This window comes from Diachasma alloeum, unplaced genomic scaffold (genome assembly GCF_001412515.2).
Source record: "Diachasma alloeum isolate Michigan unplaced genomic scaffold, Dall2.0 Dall_scaffold_00792, whole genome shotgun sequence".
In the NCBI taxonomy this organism is placed as follows: domain Eukaryota; kingdom Metazoa; phylum Arthropoda; class Insecta; order Hymenoptera; family Braconidae; genus Diachasma; species Diachasma alloeum.
The window spans coordinates 73,527-96,643 of record NW_021680922.1 but is presented as its reverse complement, the minus strand read 5'-3'; the positions used below and the strand labels follow the sequence as shown (position 1 = coordinate 96,643).

The following is a 23,117-nucleotide window of genomic DNA, read 5'->3' as shown; positions in this document are numbered from 1 at the left end:
CTAGCTTTTTCCATGAATTTTTGTGTGAAATTTAATGTTGAATAAATTCTTTCAACCGTTGCACTCGTTGTTATCCTTTGTTACTCTGTAATAAAAGTTCACGGAACCCAGAACCGTTGATCTTCGATGATGGAAATATCTTTCTCATGCAGATTTTTGTGGGAATACTCATGTAAATTTCGCTAATTTCATTCTAATTTCTCTATGCACTTTACGTGGAGCAAGTCACAATCGAGAATAGTGGTATTAAGATTTTCTCTGTAGAACGTTTTCCCAGAGATGGAGGTCATGTATGCTTTTGAATGAATTGAATCAGTTGAACATTTGAGCTGGACTCTACTTTCGTAGCTTGCATATGAAAAAATATTTTGAGCCATCCAAAAATATATTGGTCGACATCAAGAATTAATAACTTCTATATTATGTGGGAGTTATTAATAGAGAGTAATTATTAGTAAACAACGATGCATATCAAGTATTGGTATTGGCAGATTTTTTTTTTGAAATTCCCTGCAAATAAGCCGACTTCCTTCATGTAACAGTAAATATTTCCATAAAATTGTTCAACAAATATGACCACACTCTCTAATTTCATGAGATGATGGGTTAATTTTGAGAACATGATTCAGTATCGCAATTGCCTTGACAAATAAAATTTTCAATTTTACAAGAAAACTGCAAAAACATGCTAGAATATTCACTGGCAGTAAATAGTTCCGAAGAAACATTAGATACGATTTATTCATGCGTATTCCTCCCTTTCATCTGCGAAACGAATGTATTGAAACAAACAAGCTTGAGAACTGCCGTTCGGTCAACCTTTATTTCCACATTGATAATTTCAGCCAATGGATAATCATGTAATAATAAAAAACCTTTCAATCCCGTAAAAGATAGTCACAATCTAGAACAATAAGTCCCTGCAATTGCTGGGGTGGAAAATCTCCTGCCCATATTAAAGGTCGCTTAGGACAACTGCGGTTTTTGCTGCAGTATCAGCTCAATAAAAGTCTCATGAATCTCCGCACGTACGTAACTCATTGGTGTCTCACTCCCCTGGCCAATCTGTCTCTCTTGCTAGGTTCAGTTGGAAGGACAGTGGTTTTAAAATAGGCCCCATCGTTCACGTATCTGTGAAATATACATACACAAGACGATGCCAATGCTAAACGACTCAGGCTACCACCTCTTTCTGCTTTCTCGCAGTCGCTGGATTGAACCCCTCGGTTCAATCCAAATTATCTCATAAGAGTCGTGAATTTCGTGAAGATTAAGCTGAAGGTTTCATTGGATAACCGATACACTAAAACGTGGCAACCGACCTAATTCCTTCTCGAATTTTCTAATGAAACCACGAATCAGTTGATTATACTTGCTCGATGATTCGTCACTATTGAATCATAAAAACTTTCCAACGATTATTATGAACTGATTAATTAGAGTCGTGAAAATGAGAAATCTATCGAATAAATCCACAAAAGTTCAATCATTCGTATTGGTAGTTCATCCACCTGGTCTTCAATCCCAAAGAAAATAATTAATTACCGAAAGTCTTGGCATCATCTCACAAGAGAATCATTAACCAGAAAATTACCGAGTAAATTAATGTGAGTTTGAATAATTGCTGACATCCGAATAAGGGTGAAATAAAAATTAACCGGTGTTTATTTATACATGAGATTTATAGAGTTAAGTGAAAATCCGTTCGATCAATGAAGGTCCCAGCGTGAATAATGTTGAGAGTTTATTATTTTAGAGATTGAAATAATTTCGAGTGTGTAATCATCATAGTGCGGATACAGGTGACATATTCATTGCAAATTTTTTTAAAGATTAAAATCGGTGCAGCTGGTGAAGTGGAATGAAAGAGAGGGAAAAAATCATTACAGTTATAAAGTTGAATTGAAATGAAAATGTGAACTGTGATAAAATCTATAACACGAATGTCTGACGTTACGTACGTCAGAAAAGAAGTATGTATATTTTAAACCTGGATCCTGGAATACTACCCCCGATTGGATACCCATGAGAATTCAGAGCACTGCACAATTTATAGACAAGTACCACCATATTGTCGGTAAATATATCATTTTAATTTTATCCGATAGTAAAAGTAGATTGTTAAAATTTTGCTCTCTGCATTTTCCAATGAAAAATCCTTCAAAATTGAGCTGAATTTTCAATCTTTCAGGTTTTTACTGGTAATCTTTGAGAGATAGATCATCAATATTTCTCGTGGACAATTGAATATTTAAGTAATTTTATTCGGAGAATATTTGAAATTTCACTGTGATTCTATGACATGATCTGAAAATTGTGCGAACTAAAATGAATAGTGATAACCTTACCTAATCAAAGTCCTCATTCTTTATAAATACAACAGACTAGTTATTCAGAATTACTTCTAATTTTCTCGCATACATTAAAGGAATTTGACAGCAGTATCTGAAAAATGTGAGAAGATATCGGTTTGCCTGAATAATCTATCACAAATATTCGCAAAGAACTTGAAAATTCATGACGATTCAAATTGGAGGAGCTTTTTTTGAAAATTCAACACGCAAATTTACACCAAGAAAACTCATTTTTAAGGATCCGTGGTTGTAAAATTGAAAAAAGAAGGCATCCTAAAATGAAGTGTAGGTATTTATGTGTATATATCTTTCATTTCGTTGTCGTAAAGGATACAATGATCTGCGGCCTCCAAATATACAATCTTGCAGCATTGTCTTACCATTTATTATCAACGTTTTTCCCTAAAATCAAGGAATGTTACAAGTCTCCAGTGATATAGTCCAGACAATCAGACAAAAATTCAAAATCCCGCGGTCAAACTAACTTATTCTAGTTGGTATTGGGAATTTTTAACCATTAGGAATGAATTCTAAAAAATAGCAATAGATCTCCAGAAACCAAAATTTATTTTTCTCTGTGATACAACACTATTTTTGTTGATTAAGCAAGAATTTAAAAGTTTAAAACATGAACTTGGGGCAAAATTGGTTGAAGGTTTCTGTACCAATCCCCATTTATTGATTATGAGAAGCCGTCCATTTTGTCTCACTTCTTCCTACTCCTATTATATGCAGAGACAGTTTTTATAATCAATTTCAAAAGGTAACTAGAAAGGAAAGACATGAACAATGTAAATTTCTATTGATCTTGGCCAAGGTTTATGGATACAAAATTGAAATCATGCCATGATTTTTCCCTGATTATTTTCTCCTCCGATATTGTCGACCAATAGAATTGTTCTGATGAGGTAACATACAGGGTTTTTTTAACCCTTTTCAGATATGCTCTGCTATCATTGGCAAACGAGAAAATGTCCGCAAATAATTCTTGTGACTGAAATGCTATGTGAAAAAATAATACAACAAATACACCTCAAGTTCCAAATTAAAATGGGATATTCCTTCTATGTTCTCGCCATGAAAATGAGTCTGTGAAGTTTTGCAAGAAAATTACTCGCGCAAGCGCTAAGGATTTCTTAATCTGTTCAACGAGTTCTCCGGCAATATGCGTTCGGTTTGAAGCTCTTATCATTGCAATACCGATCAAGGGATTGAACGTTCCTTGAAAGAACCTGTCAGTAGTAGTAAATGCCTGTTGAATGTGCTATTTCATTTAACCAACAAAATGTTGACTTACAAAAGTCGAGAATTATTATTTACTGATTTCTCACCATCATTGCTGTTTATGATTGGAATCGTTCATTTCTCTTTATATTTCACGTGGAGAGTTATCAACGGATAAGTTATTTACGGATGTATATAGGAAGAGCACACTGCCGTCATAATCCAAGAATTAAATTTACACTTTGTAGTTTAACATGAAAATAACAAACGCTTAAAACGTTTGGCCATTAGAAGGCAAAATTAATTAATTATTCGAGTGTCTGACGATTAATCAAAATCATGGTGTTGTTAAACGTGAATCGTTTTTCAACAGAGAAGAGACTTGTTGATCAGCACAATAAGTGCTCACTAAAAATATCCACTAAAATACCTAAGCGTGATACGGTGAAAGGTTCGAAGCTCGTGAGAAAGCCGCAGCGCGAGATTGATATTCAATGCATTCAGCAATCGTAATGTGTCTGTGTATATTCAAAGCAATTTCGTCACGCAATTCCCTAGTTCAGTTGATCTCGAGTCTGGCAGGTTGCATAATCTATCATGGATATGTTTGTGAATTTTAGTTTCAGGTGATTCAGATTTCAGCATTTTTTATAGATTTGGCAGGACTTTTTTTGTCCACAGTCCTACAGTTATTAATTTCCGGGTTCTTTCATCTTGATTCAATAGTTTGCCGTTAGCTAAAAGGTGTCCTTATTATAGACAAAATTCTCTTCAGATGCATATAAATATTTTCAAAGACAGAAAATTAAGGATAAAATCAAGACGATCAGCTTGTCACCTTTTTGTAAAAAAAACACCAAGATTTTAAGTCTCTATTACTAAAGTTTTGAAAATCCCAAATATCAGCATGACAAGAAAGTGGGAAGTCATATTTGGTATTCCCCGGAAAAGCCTGAATGTAATAGTTTGAAGAAGCAAATTTTTGTTTCCACGTAGGATAGTATTTGGCATGAGAAAAGTAGTTTTACCGACCGACAATGGGTACATCGTACTCCCAGTTTGCATCGTATGCATCCATCATGATCCATAAATAAGCGTCGGCTGAAATATTGCAAGCAAAATAATAAATATATGTATAGATGTATAAAATAAAGTATGTACTGATTCGTCAGGCAGTGTACCCAGCAAGGGCAAAAGCCTTGGAAGAGGATCTCCTATTAGATCTAAGTTTTTTCGTTTAATTTTCTTGATGAGAAGAAAAGAAAAATGTAATAAAAAAAGTGTTAAATTTGAGTCGAGCAAATTCTAAGAAAAATATATGAAAAGAATAAATTATATAGAAAAATCGAATTCTGTTAACTTTTTCTATTGAATTTTTTCTATTCAACATGTCAATAGAATCAGCCAAAAACTAATAGAAAATTTAATAAAAATTCAATCGAATTTTCTAACAAATTCGATAGGTTTTTCTATTAAATTTGTTCGTGCGTGCCAAGAGGTGGATCAATGTATTCCGGCGATCTTCCTTGTTTCACGCTTCATAGGAGAATCAAAAATGCAAAATTATCATGAGACTGAAAAATTATTGGATATAGGTTAAAGTACTTTCATATGAATGAAAATCAAATCATATGAAATCATTTATGTAGGTTCCATTTAATAAAGCTTGGAATCTAGCCCCGTAAAAAGTGAGTCGATCCGATATGCCATCTGGTGAGGATAAAAGTTTCCTCCAAGCTTTTACCTCCGATCGACAATACTGAACTCTTCATACCGCGCAGAAGCACAGCTTTATTGGAATTTCGAATACCAGTAGAAGACACGTTATGTTGTCAGACGTTGATACAGTACCATGAGATGATAAATTGACTATAGTGATAAGTCTAAATCAAGACAAATACTCCGAATTATTCTCAAAGCGGAAATTCTGCTAGAGTTGAAGAAAGAAATTAAATGGTTAATGTTTTTTCATCATTCATTTGTAGAAAAGATAACCCATGAAAAAACCTCCTGCAAAGTAGCGACACCTGTGGACCTCATCGCCTTAAATATATTCCCGATGATATGTCGTTGAGTTTTCCTACTCCCCACACAGAATCCTTCCGACTAGTCGTGCCCTGTCATGTTCATGTGAATACAGCGACAACTGCGACCTTGGCGTTATTTTCGCACAAACCAAAAATAAATTTCGCGCGTCTTATAACATATTGCCGGCTGTGAGTACGAATGAGAGAGGAAAAGAAGAAATAACTTAACGCCAACGGTCGGCCCCAAACCACCGTCGCTCTACAGCTGCGGGGGAGGGGTGGGTAACCATTGAAGTAGATTCCATACTGTCTAGATCAGCCAATGTCCTCAAGTATTTCAAATCGTTACTAGATTCCACGAAGATTTATTACGAAGCCATTTCATGAGTTCATGCGAAGTTTTATGGAATCATTACAGTAGTAGTGATGATTCAATGACAGAAATTACTTCATTTATACGGAAAAGTTGTCGGCTACTAAAATAAAATCCACCCATACTTCTCTTCTTCCATAATTCCACTCTCAGTTATAAATCTTTAGTTATAATAATTTGTAAATTGCAAGTCGATTCTTGACATTTCCTCAGTGAAATTTTCCGAACATTTGAATTTTGCTTCAATTTTTTATTAATAAATTGAATAATTCATGATGGTATTTATTTCCATAAACGATAATAATAATTGGAAAAAATCATGGGATGTTGGAAGAGTTTAGCAATACTATTTTATTGTCAAATCGCTAGGTTCCACTGCTAAATTGCAGCTTCTTCAGAATCTGAAAACCAAACATACACAAAATAAGGTACAAACCTCATAATTATTCATAAAAAAAACTCGAAAATTAAATAAAAATTATCTGCACTTATTAAACACTTGTCAGAAGACAAATCTTCAAAACACATCTCTTCCAACATCTCATGATTTTTTCCAATTAAATTGAATAATTTCCGGCTCTGCCGGTACGGAGCCAAGAAAAAGTTTTGCTTGATTCCTACTGGGAAGTCGAAGTTTTTGAAAAATACATAGAAATAAAAAAGGAAGCCAAGACAGGAATTTTAAATAAATGGTGATAGTAAACAATCAGGTTTCTATAAGAAAAATAGTTCTCAATTGAATAAGTATTCTAAAAAAATTCTCCATGCAATAAAAAATCAGTAGGAGTAGGACCAACATCCTTGGCGTTGGCGTAAAATACCATTGGAATCGTATGATTCCAAAGGCGATGAGGTCCACAGGTGTCGCTACTTTGCCGGAGGTTTTTTCATGGGTACTTTAAATCGATCGTCTTACATCCGGTAAGACGATGGAAAAGTTTTGAATTTGAGAATGATCACGTGATTCATACCACACGGGTAGTATGAGAGCGCGTTGCCGAGGGCCTTATCGGCTTGGTTTCGGGTTGCTGTTGCGAGGCAGCCCACCTCGTAACAGTCCCACCATTGTCCAATGCTTCCCTCCCCTCACCTCACTCTTCACACCTGACTACGCATCTTACATATTCCCTCTTCTCCGCGCCCGTCTTACCGCGGAACGCGACCACGCTGGCTACGCCAATTTTTCCTCTCCCCTAATAAAACGCGTGTCTCCTCAGCCAACCTACCCCCTCTCTCTAAAGAGTGCACTCAGCACTCATCCACACCTTATTCCCCACCCACATACAATTAAAAATTCGTGTATGTATTTAATCGACGACGCAAAAAGGGCATCGCCCATGCAGTCAGTCAATCAGTCAATCAGTCGTGTCGTGATTCTGCCCCGGAAAGGAACAAATCCAAAAATCAAAGGAATAGATGGAAAAATCTGTTGAGAATATATTACATTTGTATTTTCGCGGTAATGCTGGTGCTGCTAGTGTCGGAAATGTGTGAGACATATGTGGATGCGCGGTTTACGTTTGCGTCTCCACGTCAGTCGATTATTAAGTTGTTGTAAAGAAAGTCAAATTAACGAGAACTGTTTAAAAGAATAAATATATATTGTTTGGTATTACCCCCTTGCTGTAGAACCACTTTTTATAACATGGTAGCAGAGGTCCGTGGTTTTGGATCTAGTGAAANAGTCGATTATTAAGTTGTTGTAAAGAAAATCAAATTAACGAGAGCTGTTTAAAAGAATAAATATATATTGTTTGGTATTACCCCCTTGCTGTAGAACCACTTTTTATAACATGGTAGCAGAGGTCCGTGGTTTTGGATCTAGTGAAATTGAAAAAGTGGAAAGAATATAAAAGGAAAAGACTAAAAAGGACTAGTAAAATTGAGACGCTGAAAACACGTATAGGAACGCAAGGGGTACAACGGTAAAATGGCGACGCATTACAAGGTTGAGGGAATAGTCATTCCAATTTTTGATGGTACGGGGTATGAAAACTTTAAAACAAGATTATTGAAGTTTTTGGAATTAAAGAAGTGTCTTAAAGTGGTTCAACGTGAGAAAGGAACTGGAGACGATGAGTCAGAGTGGAGAGAGAAAGAAGTTGAAGCGACAAATTATATCTTCAGTGCAGTGAATAATGATCAATTCGAGAGAATAAAACGAATTAATACCCCTTATGAAATGATAAAGATGTTTGATGAAGAGTATCTTAAAGAATCTACAGCGTTGCAAATTGTGAAGAGGAATAATCTAGAACGATTGAAACTGCACAATTTTTCTGACGTAAACAAATTTTTCGATGCATTTTCAAAAGCAGTAAATGAACTGAAAGCTGCAGGAGCGACAGTAACTGAGAATGAAGCCCTGAATTATATGTTGAAAGCACTACCCATGTCGTACAGTCATATAGGCGACATGATTGATGTTCTACCAGCAGTAGAAAGGACAGTGGAATACTTGAAGAATAAAATAAAAATAAAGGCAATGGGTCAAACAGAAGTATCAGAAAGGACTGAAGAACAGTTTTCCAACTCAAACGTATTCGAAACTCAGGCAAATTATGATCAGCAAGGTTGTTACCAATGTGGCAAACCGGGGAATATTAAAAGGAATTGTAGACTAGCAACGAGTCGAGGCAGAGGTCGAAGTCATAATTGGTCACAAAACAGAGGTAGAGGGCACGATTCATCAGGAAGCAGAGGACAGTATCAATCACGAGGACGAGGAAACTACATGGGCCACAGCAGAGGTCATTATCGAGGCAACAGAGGTGCAGTTAACACATCCAGTCATCAGGGAAATACCGACAATCATCAAAATTATTCTAATGCTTTTGTAACCGAGGTAAATAAGACAGAAATAAGACAGGATGTAAAAAGTAAAAATGATGAAATTGATTGGATTTTGGATAGCGGTTGCACAGATCATATTGTCAATAATGATAGATTATTTGAAATTTCAGTAAATCTTATTAAACCTGTTGAGGTGAAATTAGGAGATGGTAGAGCCATGAGAGCATCAAAAATTGGTAGAATCAATACAATTTTCAAGGTTAAAGACAAGGAATATCCAATCACTCTGCACAATATATTTTATGTGAAGGAAATGAAATAGAATTTGATTAGCTATGCCAAAGTAACTGTTAGAAATACTAGTATTTCATATGGTGAAGTATCAGAAATTTACAATCCATTTAATGAATTAATATCAATAGCTAGAAAAGTGAATGACATTTATCGTATAACCAGTTATATCAAAGGAACAAATATTAATCGAGAAGTCAATAGCAGTGAAGTAGAACAAGACAAAGACGAGAGAATGACTTTAAAGGAACAATGGCACCGTAAGTTGGGACATGTAAATTTCAATTATTTAAACACTCTGAGTAGAAATGAACTATTAATTGGACTGCCTAAAGGATTAGAATCAGACTACATGAAATGTGCAACATGTATAGAATCAAAAATGCATAATCTTCCATTTGACAATAATAGGAAACGAGCATCAGAAGTCATTGAAATAATTCACACAGATATCAATGGGTCTCACCCAGTTGCAGGTAATAATGGAGAGAAATATTTCTTATCGTTTATTGACGATCATAGCAAATTGGCAAAAGTTTACTGTATAAAATCAAAAGCAGACGTGTATGATTGCTTTGTAGATTATGTCAATCTTGTAGAGAACATAACAGGCAGAAGGGTAAAAAGTCTGAGATGTGATAATGGAAAAGAATACATGAATCAGAGAATTTTCAATTTTACTGGGGAGAAGGGAATTCAAATATTGCCATGCCCACCTTACGTTCACGAATTAAATGGGGTAGCTGAGAGGTTTAACAGGACTATAATGGACTCAGCCAGATGTCTAGCAAAAGAAGCAAAGGTAAATGAGATATATTGGCCAGAATTTATTAAAGCAGCGACATTCTTGAAAAATAGGACATTAGCAAATACAGTTGATTGCAAAACTCCCTATGAAATCTTCTTTGGTGAGAGACCAAATGTGAAACACTTGAAATTATATGGTAGTCGAGTTTTTGTCAGAACTCCTGAAGTTTTGAGAAAGTCTAAGTGGGATGACAAAGCAAAAGTAGGTGTATTATTGGGTTACTCAGACGTAGGTTATCGTGTATTGTTGAATAATAGAATCATTGAAGTTAGACATGTCGATGTGGTCGAAGAAGATGTTCATTATATTGGTTTCAAAACTAACACTAAAAAAACTCAAGAAAATGTACAGAATGAAAATTTGAATGAAAATTGTGAGATTGATAACAAGAGTGAAACTGACTATGAATCTGCTTACTCATCCGAAAGTTCAAGTAATAAAAAAATTGAAGAGCCACTAATAAGAAAATCCACTCGAGACAGAAAGCCTAATGAAAAATATACCAAAGATTATGTATCTTATGTTGTTTATGTAAATTGCACCGATGTAAATGTACCTGAAACATTTGAAGAGGCGATGAATAGTGAAGAAGTTTGGAAGTGGCAAACAACGATGGAAAAAGAGATGAATTGTATTGAGAAAAACGAAACCTGGACTCTAATAGATAAACCTGATGGTAAGAAAGTAATTGATGTAAAATGGATTTATAAAAGAAAGTCAGAAGACATTTACAAAGCGAGACTGGTAGCTCGAGGATTTCAGCAAAAAGAGATTATTGAGAATACTTACTCACCAGTTGCCAAAATGGAAACTTTAAAAATTCTATTATCTTATTGGTGTCAGGAAAAATTGAACATTGAGCAAATGGATGTTGAGACAGCGTTTTTAAATGGGAAAATAATATCAGAAGTCTATGTAAATCAACCTCCAGGTTTTTCAGATGGTACTGACAAAGTTTACAAGTTAAATAAATCACTATATGGTCTGAGAGACAGTCCACGTTCATGGTACGAATGCTTTAACAAATTCATGGAAGAGTTAAAATTCACAAGAAGAAAACATGATTATTGTCTCTATTGGAATAATGAAAATGTAAGTCCGATTTATATTCTTATTTTTGTTGATGACTTGTTGATTTGCAGTAAGGATTAATCGAAAGTTCAAGAAGTAAAGTTGAAGCTGTCAAAAAGATTTAAAATGAAAGATATGGGTAAAGTGAGTAATTATATTGGAATTAACATAAATCATGATCTCGAAAATGATGTACTAACAATGAGTCAGGAAAGTTACATGAAATCACTGGGGATGAAGTACAATCTTGATAATGCAAAATTATATAAGACGCCCATGGAAAATAATCTTAAACTTGAGCCAGCAAATGAAATAAATGAACAAGTCAAATATCGAAGTCTGATAGGAGAATTGTTGTACATCAGTACAGGCACTAGGCCTGATATTGCATTTAGCGTGAATTATCTGAGCAGATTTCAAAGTTGTTACGACGAAACTCACTACAAATATGCCATGAGAGTTCTCAAATACCTGTATAAAACGAAACATTTGAAGTTGACATTTATCAGATCAAAAGGAAAGGATATCTTGGATTGTTTAGTAGACTCAGACTGGGCTGGTGATGCCACTGATAGGAAATCGACGACAGGATTTGTGAGAAGATTGTTTGGTAATGTAGTTTATTGGAAATCAAGGAAACAAAAATCAGTCACTAAATCATCTACATTTGCAGAATACGTAGCATTATCAGAAGCTCTGTCAGAAGTTAATTTTATCAGAGGACTACTACATGAAGTATTTAAAATTAAAATCGATAAGAGTATCAAAATGTATGAAGACAACTCTGGGGCTGTAGCAATTGGAAGAAGTGGAAATCTCACAAAGCATTCTAAGTATATTGAAGTACAATATCATGATGTTAATGACAATTATGAAAAAGGAATTATTGATATTGTGAAAATTGACACTGAGGAAAATATTGCAGACATTTTGACGAAGGCTCTAGGTAACGTGAAGTTTGTGAAGTTCAGGGAACTATTAAATTTCAAATAAACCTAAAAAGATTAAAGAATTCAAGAAATCCGGAAAATACACATGTAAAGAGGCGTGTTGAGAATATATTACATTTGTATTTTCGCGGTAATGATGGTGCTGCTAGTGTGGGAAATGTGTGAGACATATGTGGATGCGCGGTTTACGTTTGCGTCTCCACGTCAGTCGATTATTAAGTTGTTGTAAAGAAAATCAAATTAACGAGAGCTGTTTAAAAGAATAAATATATATTGTTTGGTATTACCCCCTTGCTGTAGAACCACTTTTTATAACAAAATCTAAAGGATAGGATTTATTTAATAACCTAAAGGTGGTTAGGCGGCGCGCTGAGTTGAATTTGGAGTGAGAATTTCCGTGGTTCCCGGTAGCTTAGTCGGTAAGAGTGCCCGGCGCGTAACTGAGAGACCCGGGTTCGAATCCCGGCTGGGCGAATCTGAATTTTTTTTCTTTAAATTTTAATTCTATTTGAATTTATTTAATGCCTAAAGGTGGTTAGGCGGCGCGCTGAGTTGAATTTGGAGTAAGAATTTCCGTGGTTCCCGGTAGCTTAGTCGGTAAGAGTGCCCGGCGCGTAACTGGGAGACCCGGGTTCAAATCCCGGCTGGGCGAATCGGAATTTTTTCTCTCTAAATTTTAATTCTATTTGAATTTATTTAATGCCTAAAGGTGGTTAGGCGGCGTGCTGAGTTGAATTTGGAGTGAGAATTTCCGTGGTTCCCGGTAGCTTAGTCGGTAAGAGTGCCCGGCGCGTAACTGGGAGACTCGGGTTCGAATCCCGGCTGGGCGAATCAGAATTTTTTCTCTCTAGATTTTAATTCTATTTGAATTTTTTTTTTTATAGCTAAATAACAAAGGAGCAAGTAGGAATAATTCAAAAAAATCCAAGGGATAGCTAAATCCAACAAAAGGAAAGGTAAATTCTAATTTTTCCGCAATTAAAAATTCATTAATCAATTGAAAATTTCCATATTTAATTTCGGAAACGAATTCTGAAATTTTTACATTTAAATTTTACAAAATAAATCCGATTTCTCGTATTTTATTTCGGGAATAAATTCCAAATTTTCCGTAATTAAAATTTCGTTAATTAATTGAAATTTTCAATATTTAATTTAGGAAAGGAACTCCGAAATTCTTACATTTAAATTTTACAAAATAAATCCGATTTCTCGTATTTTACTTCGGGAATAAATTCCAAATTTTCCGTAATTAAAATTTCGTTAATTAATTGAAATTTTCCATATTTAATTTAGGAAACGAACTACGAAATTCTTACATTTAAATTTTACAAAATAAATTCGATTTCTCGTATTTTATTTCGGGAATAAATTCCAAATTTTCCGTAATTAAAATTTCGTTAATTAATTGAAATTTTCAATATTTAATTTAGGAAAGGAACTCCGAAATTCTTACATTTAAATTTTACAAAATAAATCCGATTTCTCGTATTTTACTTCGGGAATAAATTCCAAATTTTCCGTAATAAAAATTTCGTTAATTAATTGAAATTTTCCATATTTAATTAAACAACGAACTCCGAAATTCTTACATTTAAATTTTACAAAATAAATCCAATTTCTCGTATTTTATTTCGGGAATATTTTCCTATTTTTTTTCGCAATTCAAATTTCATTAATCCATTAAAAATTGCCGTATTTAATTTCGGGAACAAATTCAGAGATTCTTACATTAAAATTTTATAAAATAAAATCTCATTTCTCGTATTTATTTCGGGAATATTGTCCAAATTTTCCACCATTAAAATTCCGTTAAATTTACCATTTTCCTGTTCTAAGTTCAGAAATATTTTCCAAATTTTCCACCATTAAAATTCCGGTAAATTCACCATTTTCCTGTTCTAATTTCGGGACTATTTTTCAAAAATTTCCGCATTTAGTTTCATAAATTATTCGATTTCTCGTGTTTAAAAAAAAAACATTTGGAAAATTATATTTCAAATAAATTTTAGAATTTTTGATTTCAACTTGAGAAAATTCATATTCCGTATTTTTGCGAATTAATTTTTTTATTATCTTGATTTTACTTTATAAAGAAGTTTGGCATTCCGATGTCGTCATAAAAAAAAACTTCTCGTGAAAAAGGTTCGATTACCTTCAAGTATTCGAATATTAATTTTCTTTGGAACACATCCGTGGAACAAATTCCATTCCTTCCGGATTCTTCATTTTATAAAATCTTACCCCCTTCAAGTCACCATTGTCTTATAAGGAGCATCATCCGTACATGATTTCGAAGATCAAAGAATCAAGGCTATCATCTTGTATTTCATCAAGGATAAAGTCCAAGGCTATTGACTAAAGGCTATTGACTAGAGGCAATTGACTAAAGGCTATTGACTAGAAACTTTACTAAGGATAAACCTGAGGCATCACTGAAGCATTATCTGTGGACCGTCTTCCAGTTTATCGAATTATATATATATCCTAAAAATTAATTACAGCTACCGTGAGTTAAATTAAATTGACCATTATTATTTCCATTGTTTCTTTCTTGTGGATTTCCGAATCAAAAGAATTATTTTATTTTCCACTACTTAGAGACATTAGCATCGATTCATTCGGATTTAATTCAATTATGTTCAATGTCTGATAACGATTATATTATATATATTTAACCCCAAATTCAAATGAACAGACCTTCCGTTGTAGCTATCATTATTATATTCAAGGAGATTCCTGATTGTACTTCAATTATTTTTATTTAATAGAATCATTGTGCTTGAATGAGTCATTTCATTCAGGAATTAAAATCTTTTGTAATTATTACTTCGTGTGAAAGGAAATTCGTACCCTCATTAATACTTTGAATTCTTTAAACTCAGAAGTAAATATTTCCAATAATTATTGATTATTGATCAATTAATTCAATTTATTTTGTAAAATTCAAGGTTAGGGTCAAGTCCTCAATGATTAAATTTGCTCATCATTCTGATGTTAAACTCAGAGAAGAGATGAGAAGATACATAATTAATTATTAATTTTTTTTTGTGTTGTTTGTTTTTTTATTAATCAAATTTGAATTCAAAAAGAATTGAAAGGCATTTGATAATGAATAAAAATAAAAATTTGAATGGAATGATTCAATCAATTTGAATCATTGAATACCCATTGTAATTCAGAACTTGTAAAATCAGAGGAAAAATTTATTGGATTAAAGTTAAAAATCCATGTTAAGCAAAAATCTGTCTTTCTGTTTATTTCTGGATTACCTAAAAAGCACTCACCATTTCCAGCTATTATCGTAACGGATAGGCTAAAACAGGTGAATTCAATACTCATATTTCTGGACTTATCGAAGGTAACTTTGTGAAATTATGACGTAACTGTAGGAATCAAACAAAACTTTTTCTTGGTCCAGTTTTTTTACAAAAACATTTGTTTTTGTGTTTTTAGGCAGATTTAATTATTTTGTTCAAAATAAGCAAAGACTGTTTTTACATCCGGTGAAATTTGTTCTTTTCAATTCAATTTAACTCATTCATTTTTCATAAGATAGAACATTTTTTGAATCAACAATTGAAAGGAAATAAACAGTTCTACTCCAGATTTATTGTCTCTACCGAATTTCCATTTTTAATCATCTCTTAATAGTTTTCTGACTTGATTTGGTTCCTCATTCAATTTTTGAATACATCTGTTCTATTTTAAACACATCTGTTTTTGTTTTTTTGTTTTTAATAATATTAAGGAAACATTGGGTGCAATGGACTCGTCTGAATTGTTGTTTCAATATTTATAACCAAGGAACAAATTTTTCGATTGAGCTCAGTCTAAGCTTATTACAAAGGGGCTGACTGTACTTTAATTTAAAAAAAAATTCTATTTTATCAACAATTCAATAAGACATCATCATCATTTTGAAAAGGGTTCAAAGTGTCCATTTAGTCCCATCGTCTCCTACTAATTTTTCCTAAATAATCACAAAATTGTTCGCATTTCACTGTCACGTAATTTAGAGAATTTTTTTCCACGGAATGAAAATAATTTCTGTTACACTCGGAGAAAAATAAATATTTCCTATTCGAATTTAACTATTCATGGACATTTAATACTTGATCACACAATATTTTCGATACATCTCACTTTTGTCACATTTCCAAACATAAACCGATAACCTCACAAAAAGTGCATAAACTACCTTCATGTCCGAGGTCCGCATATGAATATAGATATGGCGGGATGAAATTCGAATTTTCGACGAGANCGGGATGAAATTCGAATTTCCAACGAGAGAAAACGAAATAGAACACCGAGTCGATTTTCCGTTTCATTCTAATAAGTGATTTAACGTGAAGAACTTTTTCCGTGGTTCTCCATAACAACATCAGAACCCACATTCAAATGCACCGGTAGCAATACTTCAACGTTGGATATGAGCCTCAGTTGGACTGGCTCTGCCTACGTTCCAACTTGATTCTCCGACTTTATAATGTGAATCGCGAGAATGTGAATATCTATCNCCAACGAGAGAAAACGAAATAGAACACCGAGTCGATTTTCCGTTTCATTCTAATAAGTGATTTAACGTGAAGAACTTTTTCCGTGGTTCTCCATAACAACATCAGAACCCACATTCAAATGCACCGGTAGCAATACTTCAACGTTGGATATGAGCCTCAGTTGGACTGGCTCTGCCTACGTTCCAACTTGATTCTCCGACTTTATAATGTGAATCGCGAGAATGTGAATATCTATCCGTTGGTATGCGCGTATCTTTTTTACTGTTAATCCAAAAAATACCATAGTTGCACCGTTGAAAAGCTCATAGGCGATTTATATGATATAACTAACGACACTTTCCCGATTTGTCGTCCCGTTTCCATTATACCGAATGTAAATCATTTAGAGGTAGTGGAGGGGGAAGTTCTGTCGTGTATAGATACGCGGTGCGCGCGGCCTGATGTTTTGCTCAGTCGGTCAAAACTTTTCTTGGCGGATACGCTACCGCGTATCTCGATTAGTTATTAATGAGATTGAAAAACCACTTTATAGGATAGTCGAAATTACTGACGAAGTTTGTTCGTCAATTCAATAAGGCACGGGTGATTGGCATAAAATGAGATAGCAGGGTGAAACGGGATTCTAGAATAGAAAAATGGACAGGAAGTACCGTAGCAGGAAGTATCGTAAATCAATCCAAGGAATAAGGGAAAAGGTGATAAAATTATTGGTTTGATAATAAAAAATTGTGAATCGAGGAAAAATGAAGTAAAGTTATTAATTAATAGATGACGAAACAATTTTTTCAAGCAACAAATCCATCATCATCTTGTACTTCTCTGCTTGACTGATGATATTTTCTGACGTCCAGCCAATTTTACTATTTTTTTTCTATACGTAGAATCAAAATGATGGAATAAAATTAAACTATCAACTCGAAACAAAAAATTATATACAGAGAAAGATAAATCTTCGGTTAAGAAGATTATTCTTCATCCAGGCATAATTGTTCGTATACGGAATTTTGAATAGACGATCTATTTTGCGATAGCATTTTCCAAGATATTATAATGATGAAGAACTCATTCAAATTAATGTAACCAATTTATGAAATAGTTCGCAAATAACTGAAGCCAAACGAGTCTTCTTCTATGGAAGTGAGGATTAATTATCTGCCATTTCAATGATACTCCAATCTCCAATCTCGTGCAGTTCGCAAACAAAATGAATTCTTTCGAATTAAAATAATATTGCCAATTTCAGAAAATAGTTTTTTCTGTCTCCTTTGAACTTTGCATTGTGTCTAACACCTCGATCACTTGGTATTTCTCGAATGCCTCAATAAATATCAGAAGTCGAGAACCCTATAATCAATATGTAAGAATTGCTGAAAAAAATGTAAGAATAGTTGTATATTATAGCGAAATGTTTCAAGCATAAATGTTAGACGGTGAAACATGGCGCGACATGGGTCAGGTTAAAGCCGTTATGTATACATGTATAACGATGAGACGTAGTCACACAACATGCACGCCAGCAGTCTGTGCCGACAAGATCATGTGAGCCGAAACAGAATTAACAGAAGGGGGAGTTAACTAGCCGAAAACTAGACGGGTTTGGGATTTGTGTGAATTAAAAGATACCAGTGGGATAATTCTTCACCTGAGGCTCTCAGACATCCTTCCTCCGTTCCATTCTCAACCTTCTTCCGCGTTACTTTCTTTCTCTTTTTCTCGTCCTCGAGTTTCATTTCATCGTTCTTCCAAATGCACACACTGGCTTCTACCACAGGATATGTATCGTGTTTTTATCTTTGTATAGTCCAGTGTATATATTCTGCCATTACAACTCTATCTCTCTGGAATATTCTTCTTATAAGACAGTAAAGAATATTCGGTAATATCCTATATTACGAGATGTGTATTTTCTACTCCTGGGATATACTATTTCAGAAAAAGTTCGCCAAGTACGCACCTGTTTGTTCGGTTTTTGAAACAAATAGATATACAGAATTCGAATTTTAAAAAAGTTAGGAAATTTGAAAAACAGCCCGTGTTCCTCCCATTCAATGGTTTGAAATTGGAGGAATCAAAATTCATAAAAATAAAATTATTTGAACAATCACAGGGAAAAAAAGTATTTAGTGCACGTATTTTTCAAAAATAGGTGTCTCAGTGATTTTTGCGTGCAGCAAGTACTTTTTTTCCCCTTTGATTTTTCAAATAACTTTGGTTTTGAGAATTTCCAATAGCATGGGAGTTACATTAAATTTGTAAAATTAAAGGCACTTATGTAAAAGCAAAATAACGTAGCAAGACACAGTAGTTGTACAGGGTGACAAATGGGAATTGGTGAAAATTAAACTATCATAGTTTTATTGATTGATGGTCGACAGGAAATATCCTCATGTTTGTAGACATAATAGACTTTGCAAATTTATTTGCAATTAGTTAGAGTTGCATTTCATTTTTTTTAAAATAAAAATTCACACGGTGAAAGAATTGATCAAATACATTCGAGGGCATATGACTAATGGTAAATACTCTCAAAGTGTCCTCCATCAAAATTTGCGCAATAGTCAAGGCCGTTCTGAAAACTATGGAAGACTTCTTCAATTTTAGCTTGAGAAATATTGGAAACACCCTTCTGGATAGCGCTTACCAGAGCCTCGTTTGTCTGAGGATTGTCCTCGTAACGGAAGTCTTTGAGATAACCCCACAAGAAGAAATCACACGGGTTCAAGTCCGGTGAGTATGGTGGCCATTCCATCTCTGCTCGGGCGAAGCGAGGATATCCCAAGCCGATGACGGGATCACCGTACACTTTGTGCAATGCAGCAAACATATCACTAGTACGATGAGGTGTTGCACCGTCTTGCATAAAATAGAAATCTTTCAAGAGGTTTGCTCTTTTTTTAGCAAATGGGAAAAATTTGGTTTCAAACATCTCTCGATAACTCTCACCTGTAATGGTCTGTGATGTCCCAATTCCAACCGAATTCCGTAGCCTCAATTTGAAAAAAATTATAAAACGATCTTTCATAACGAGCCGGCCCACAAAATCAAGAATTGAACTCATCACGACAACTCCGCGAGTCTTTAATAGAGAAACCCTGACGAAGCACATTACAAATTAAACCGGGCCACAGATCGCAAAATAATTAGGAACTCGCTCAATCCACTTTTCAACCAATCGGCACTGAAAACGTCCAACGCCACGAATTTAAAAACCAATTAATTCATAAAAAAAAAGTTTTCGTTAGTAATAATCCACTTGGGCCGGTATTACGCATGAACACTGTCGAATAAAAGTAAACAGTGAATATTTGAATCAATTGGAGGAAAATTTCCTGGTATCGAGAGTAGTGTCGTTCTCCTTCATTACAAGGGACAATCGATTATTTTCATGGTCCGGGTCGAACTCATTATAACTTCCCCTAAACCTCAAAAGACATTTTAATAATAAAGAAAATTAGTGGAAGAACGTGTGCATTGTACGATAGTAAGCATAAGAGGCATTTGTTCCTGGTGGGGAAATCTCAACGGCTTCCGAAGAATCCACGGACTATAGAAATAGCCAAGCACGTCAATATATATCATCATCGTGAGTACAACAAAACAAAAAAACTATAAAATTCGCGTTAGCTCAATCCAGTAGAAGCATTCCATCTGAAATCTTTGTAAACATAAAATCTCTGTAATCACAAAATTCCTGTAATTTATAAAACCTTTTGTCAATATGATGACCCTCTAAACCTTTTAGTTTATCGAACTATCCCGACCCAAATTCTCCCTAATTAAGGTCTACCACAGAGCGACTAGAGTAGAAGCTTGAGATAAACCTAGGTAAGAGCGTGAAGAAAAGAAAAAGCATCGTCCAAAATAATGATAATAATCAATAATCTTAGCCTAATAGTCCCTCGACGCATGATAAATTCTCCGGACATCACAGGGCCCTTCCAAGATTTCCACACATTTGTTTGATTGACAGAGCTGACCAAAATTTTAGTAGGGTGGAGCGGTTTTGCTACTAATGAATGTGGATTTTCACTCCCCCAAAATCGATAATTTTGTTTATTCACGTGGCGATTAAGATAGAAAAGAGCTTCATCCGTGAATATAATTCGATTGGCTTCGATTTCAAAATTTTAAAACATTTGCGTCAAAACTTTGCTGAATTCAAGTCGCTTCCTTAAAGCATCTGGCGTAAGCAATTGGTGGGAAGTGATTTTATAAGGATGAAGTGTGAAGATATGTTTAATTATCAAATGTAGGGTTTCTCGGTTCAATTCTGATTTCGTATCCGCCTTGCGTATTGAATCAGTTGGATGATTTTTCAAATATTTTTCCACCTTATCCAGTACTTCTTCCGTCGTTACTGTGTAAGATGGATCCGGAGAATCATGGCGACGATCCTGTAGGGTACCATAGATGATAAAATTAGCAATTAACCTACAAAAAAGAACAGTTTGACTCAAAAAATTGATTGGGGACTAATGTCAAAAAAAAATCCGACAGGGAACTAAAAAATCCCTACCGTTTGAGAGTGGTTTCACTCCCAATTCTGTGACTACCAAATTTACTACGAAACCCACAATAAGCATTTGTGTAAATTTTTTCTCGGGAATAATAGCACTCAATGGGATACAGTTTTCTTTGACAGTAAGCTCACTCACTTTGGAGAATATGAACTAAATTCCGGAGTATCCCAACAAAATCTGCCAGGCTCCAAGTTTTAACCTACAGCAGCCCGATCCCTGGTGACAAAGTGAAAAAGGAACTATAGGGGAAAAGTTTTCACCTATGGCTTCCGGATGGATGCCGGGTTTGGATTCGGCGTTGCGCCGACGTTTCGCAAGCATTGCAGTCTGCATCTTCAGGGCTATGAGCTCCGATTCTGAGCTCCGATGTCTTAGGGTAGTCCTTATATGCCATCCCTTGTGGTGGTGGGGGAAGGGGAATGGGGGGACAGCCAATCGTGTTTTTAATTGTTCAGCTGGTCAATTAAAAAACCGAGAGGACGGTTTTCCAAATAGGTTTCACTTGATATCCTCTGTCCCTGTTGAGGTTGTTAGGGTTTTTATGGATTTCCAAACTCTCTCGGTATTTCCTTTCGAAATACACTTGAGATGTGGCCAACATTCTGGCTTGGTCATACTGGAGAGTATGCCCAGTGTCCATCCAGTGTTCAGCCAGGGCAGACTGTTCTAAGTGACCGTATTTGGAGCACCGATGGTGATCCTTGATACGCGTACTGATCTTCCTCCCGGTTTCTCCAATGTACACTTTCCCGCATGAGCAGGGGATCTCGTACACTCCTGGTGTGCTCAGAGGTGGTCTTGGATGCTTTGTATTCGGCAGCATCTGTCCGATCTTCTTTGGAGGCTGGAAGATCGTTCGGGTGTTATGTTTGCCAAGTACTCTACTTATGTGTTCTGTTGGGCATCTCAGATAGGGGAAAAGGGCCACTTTTGGTCATTCCTGGTTTTCCTCAGGATTAGTCTCCTCTTCGGAAGATGATAGCTTGGTCTGTAGCTTCTGCTTGACCTTCCGAATTTGTTGGATGTTATATCCATTCTTGGTCAGAGCTCTCTCAAGATGTTCAACATCACTGCATTGAGATAGTTATCTGTGTGCGTTGGCTTACGACATACTTGGTGGCATAGAGTGCCGTCCTCGTTGCGTCGAACCAGGACATCTACGAATGGAAGACATCTATCTTGTTCAATTTCCATAGTGAACTTGATGCTCACGTGCTGAGTATTCAAGAACTCCAGAAACTGAGTAAGAGCCGTCTTTCCATGTGCCCAGATGACAAAGGTATCGTCCATATACCTGAACCACACAGTAGATTTCTGAGGTGCTGACTTCAATACTTCGTTCTCGAAGTGTTCCATGAATATATTTGCAATAATCGGGGAAATGGGAGAACCCATTGCCGCTCCCGATTTCTGCTCATAGTACTCTCCTTCAAACTGAAAGTATGTAGAAGTCAAGCAATGCTCAATCAGAGGAAGGAATTGGGAAGAGATGCTTTTGGATTTCTTGATGATTTCCAAGGTTTCTGGGATTGTCACGTTAGTGAAGAGTGATTCTACATCAAAACTCACTAGGATATCATCTGGAGAAGACCGGAGATTTCTCAGTTTGTTGACGAAATCCAGTGAGTTCTGAATGTATGAACCATTCAGGCCAGTCAACTTTTGGAGTGGTTTCGTGAGAAACTTGGCCAGCTGGTAAGTCGGCGCTCCAATGTTGCTGACAATGGGACGGAGAGGAACAGACTCTTTATGGAAATTGTGGAGTCCATAGATTCTGGCAGGAAAGGATCCTTTAGGGGTGAGAAATTTCGTCAGGTCAGCCGAGAAACCAGCCTTCTTCAGCAGATCAGCAGTTTTTCGCTCAATTGTACGAGTAGGGTCCTTCCTAAGTTTAACGTAAACTCTGGAGTCACCCAACATCGTACTGAGCTTACCGGAGTAGTCGTCTTTACCCATAACCACCGTGGTATTGCCTTTGTCTGCCGGAAGAATAATCGGATCATTATTCTCCTTTAGACTACGCAGTGTGAGGCGTTCCTCCCTGGTGATATTGTTACGAGGGGGAGTGGCCTTGTGGAGGATGTTAGACAACTGCCTCCGGATCTCATTGCTGGTCTCCTGGGGAAGATGGTAAATCGCTGTCTCGGTACGACTGATGATTTCCTCGGTGGGGATCTTTTTAG

At 35.5% G+C, this 23,117-nt stretch overlaps 1 protein-coding gene across 1 annotated transcript in view; it reads left to right on the top strand.

Annotated features, from left to right (window-relative positions):
• The first annotated feature begins 1,227 nt into the window (after positions 1-1,227).
• Positions 1,228-23,117, top strand: part of LOC107044749 — a 67,844-nt gene continuing 45,954 nt past the window's right edge. Inside the window, exon 1 of the mRNA XM_015266767.1 lies at positions 1,228-2,077. Within this exon, the coding sequence (XP_015122253.1) occupies positions 2,026-2,077 (52 nt within the window). The 5' untranslated portion in view covers positions 1,228-2,025. The remainder of the gene's footprint in view (positions 2,078-23,117) is intronic.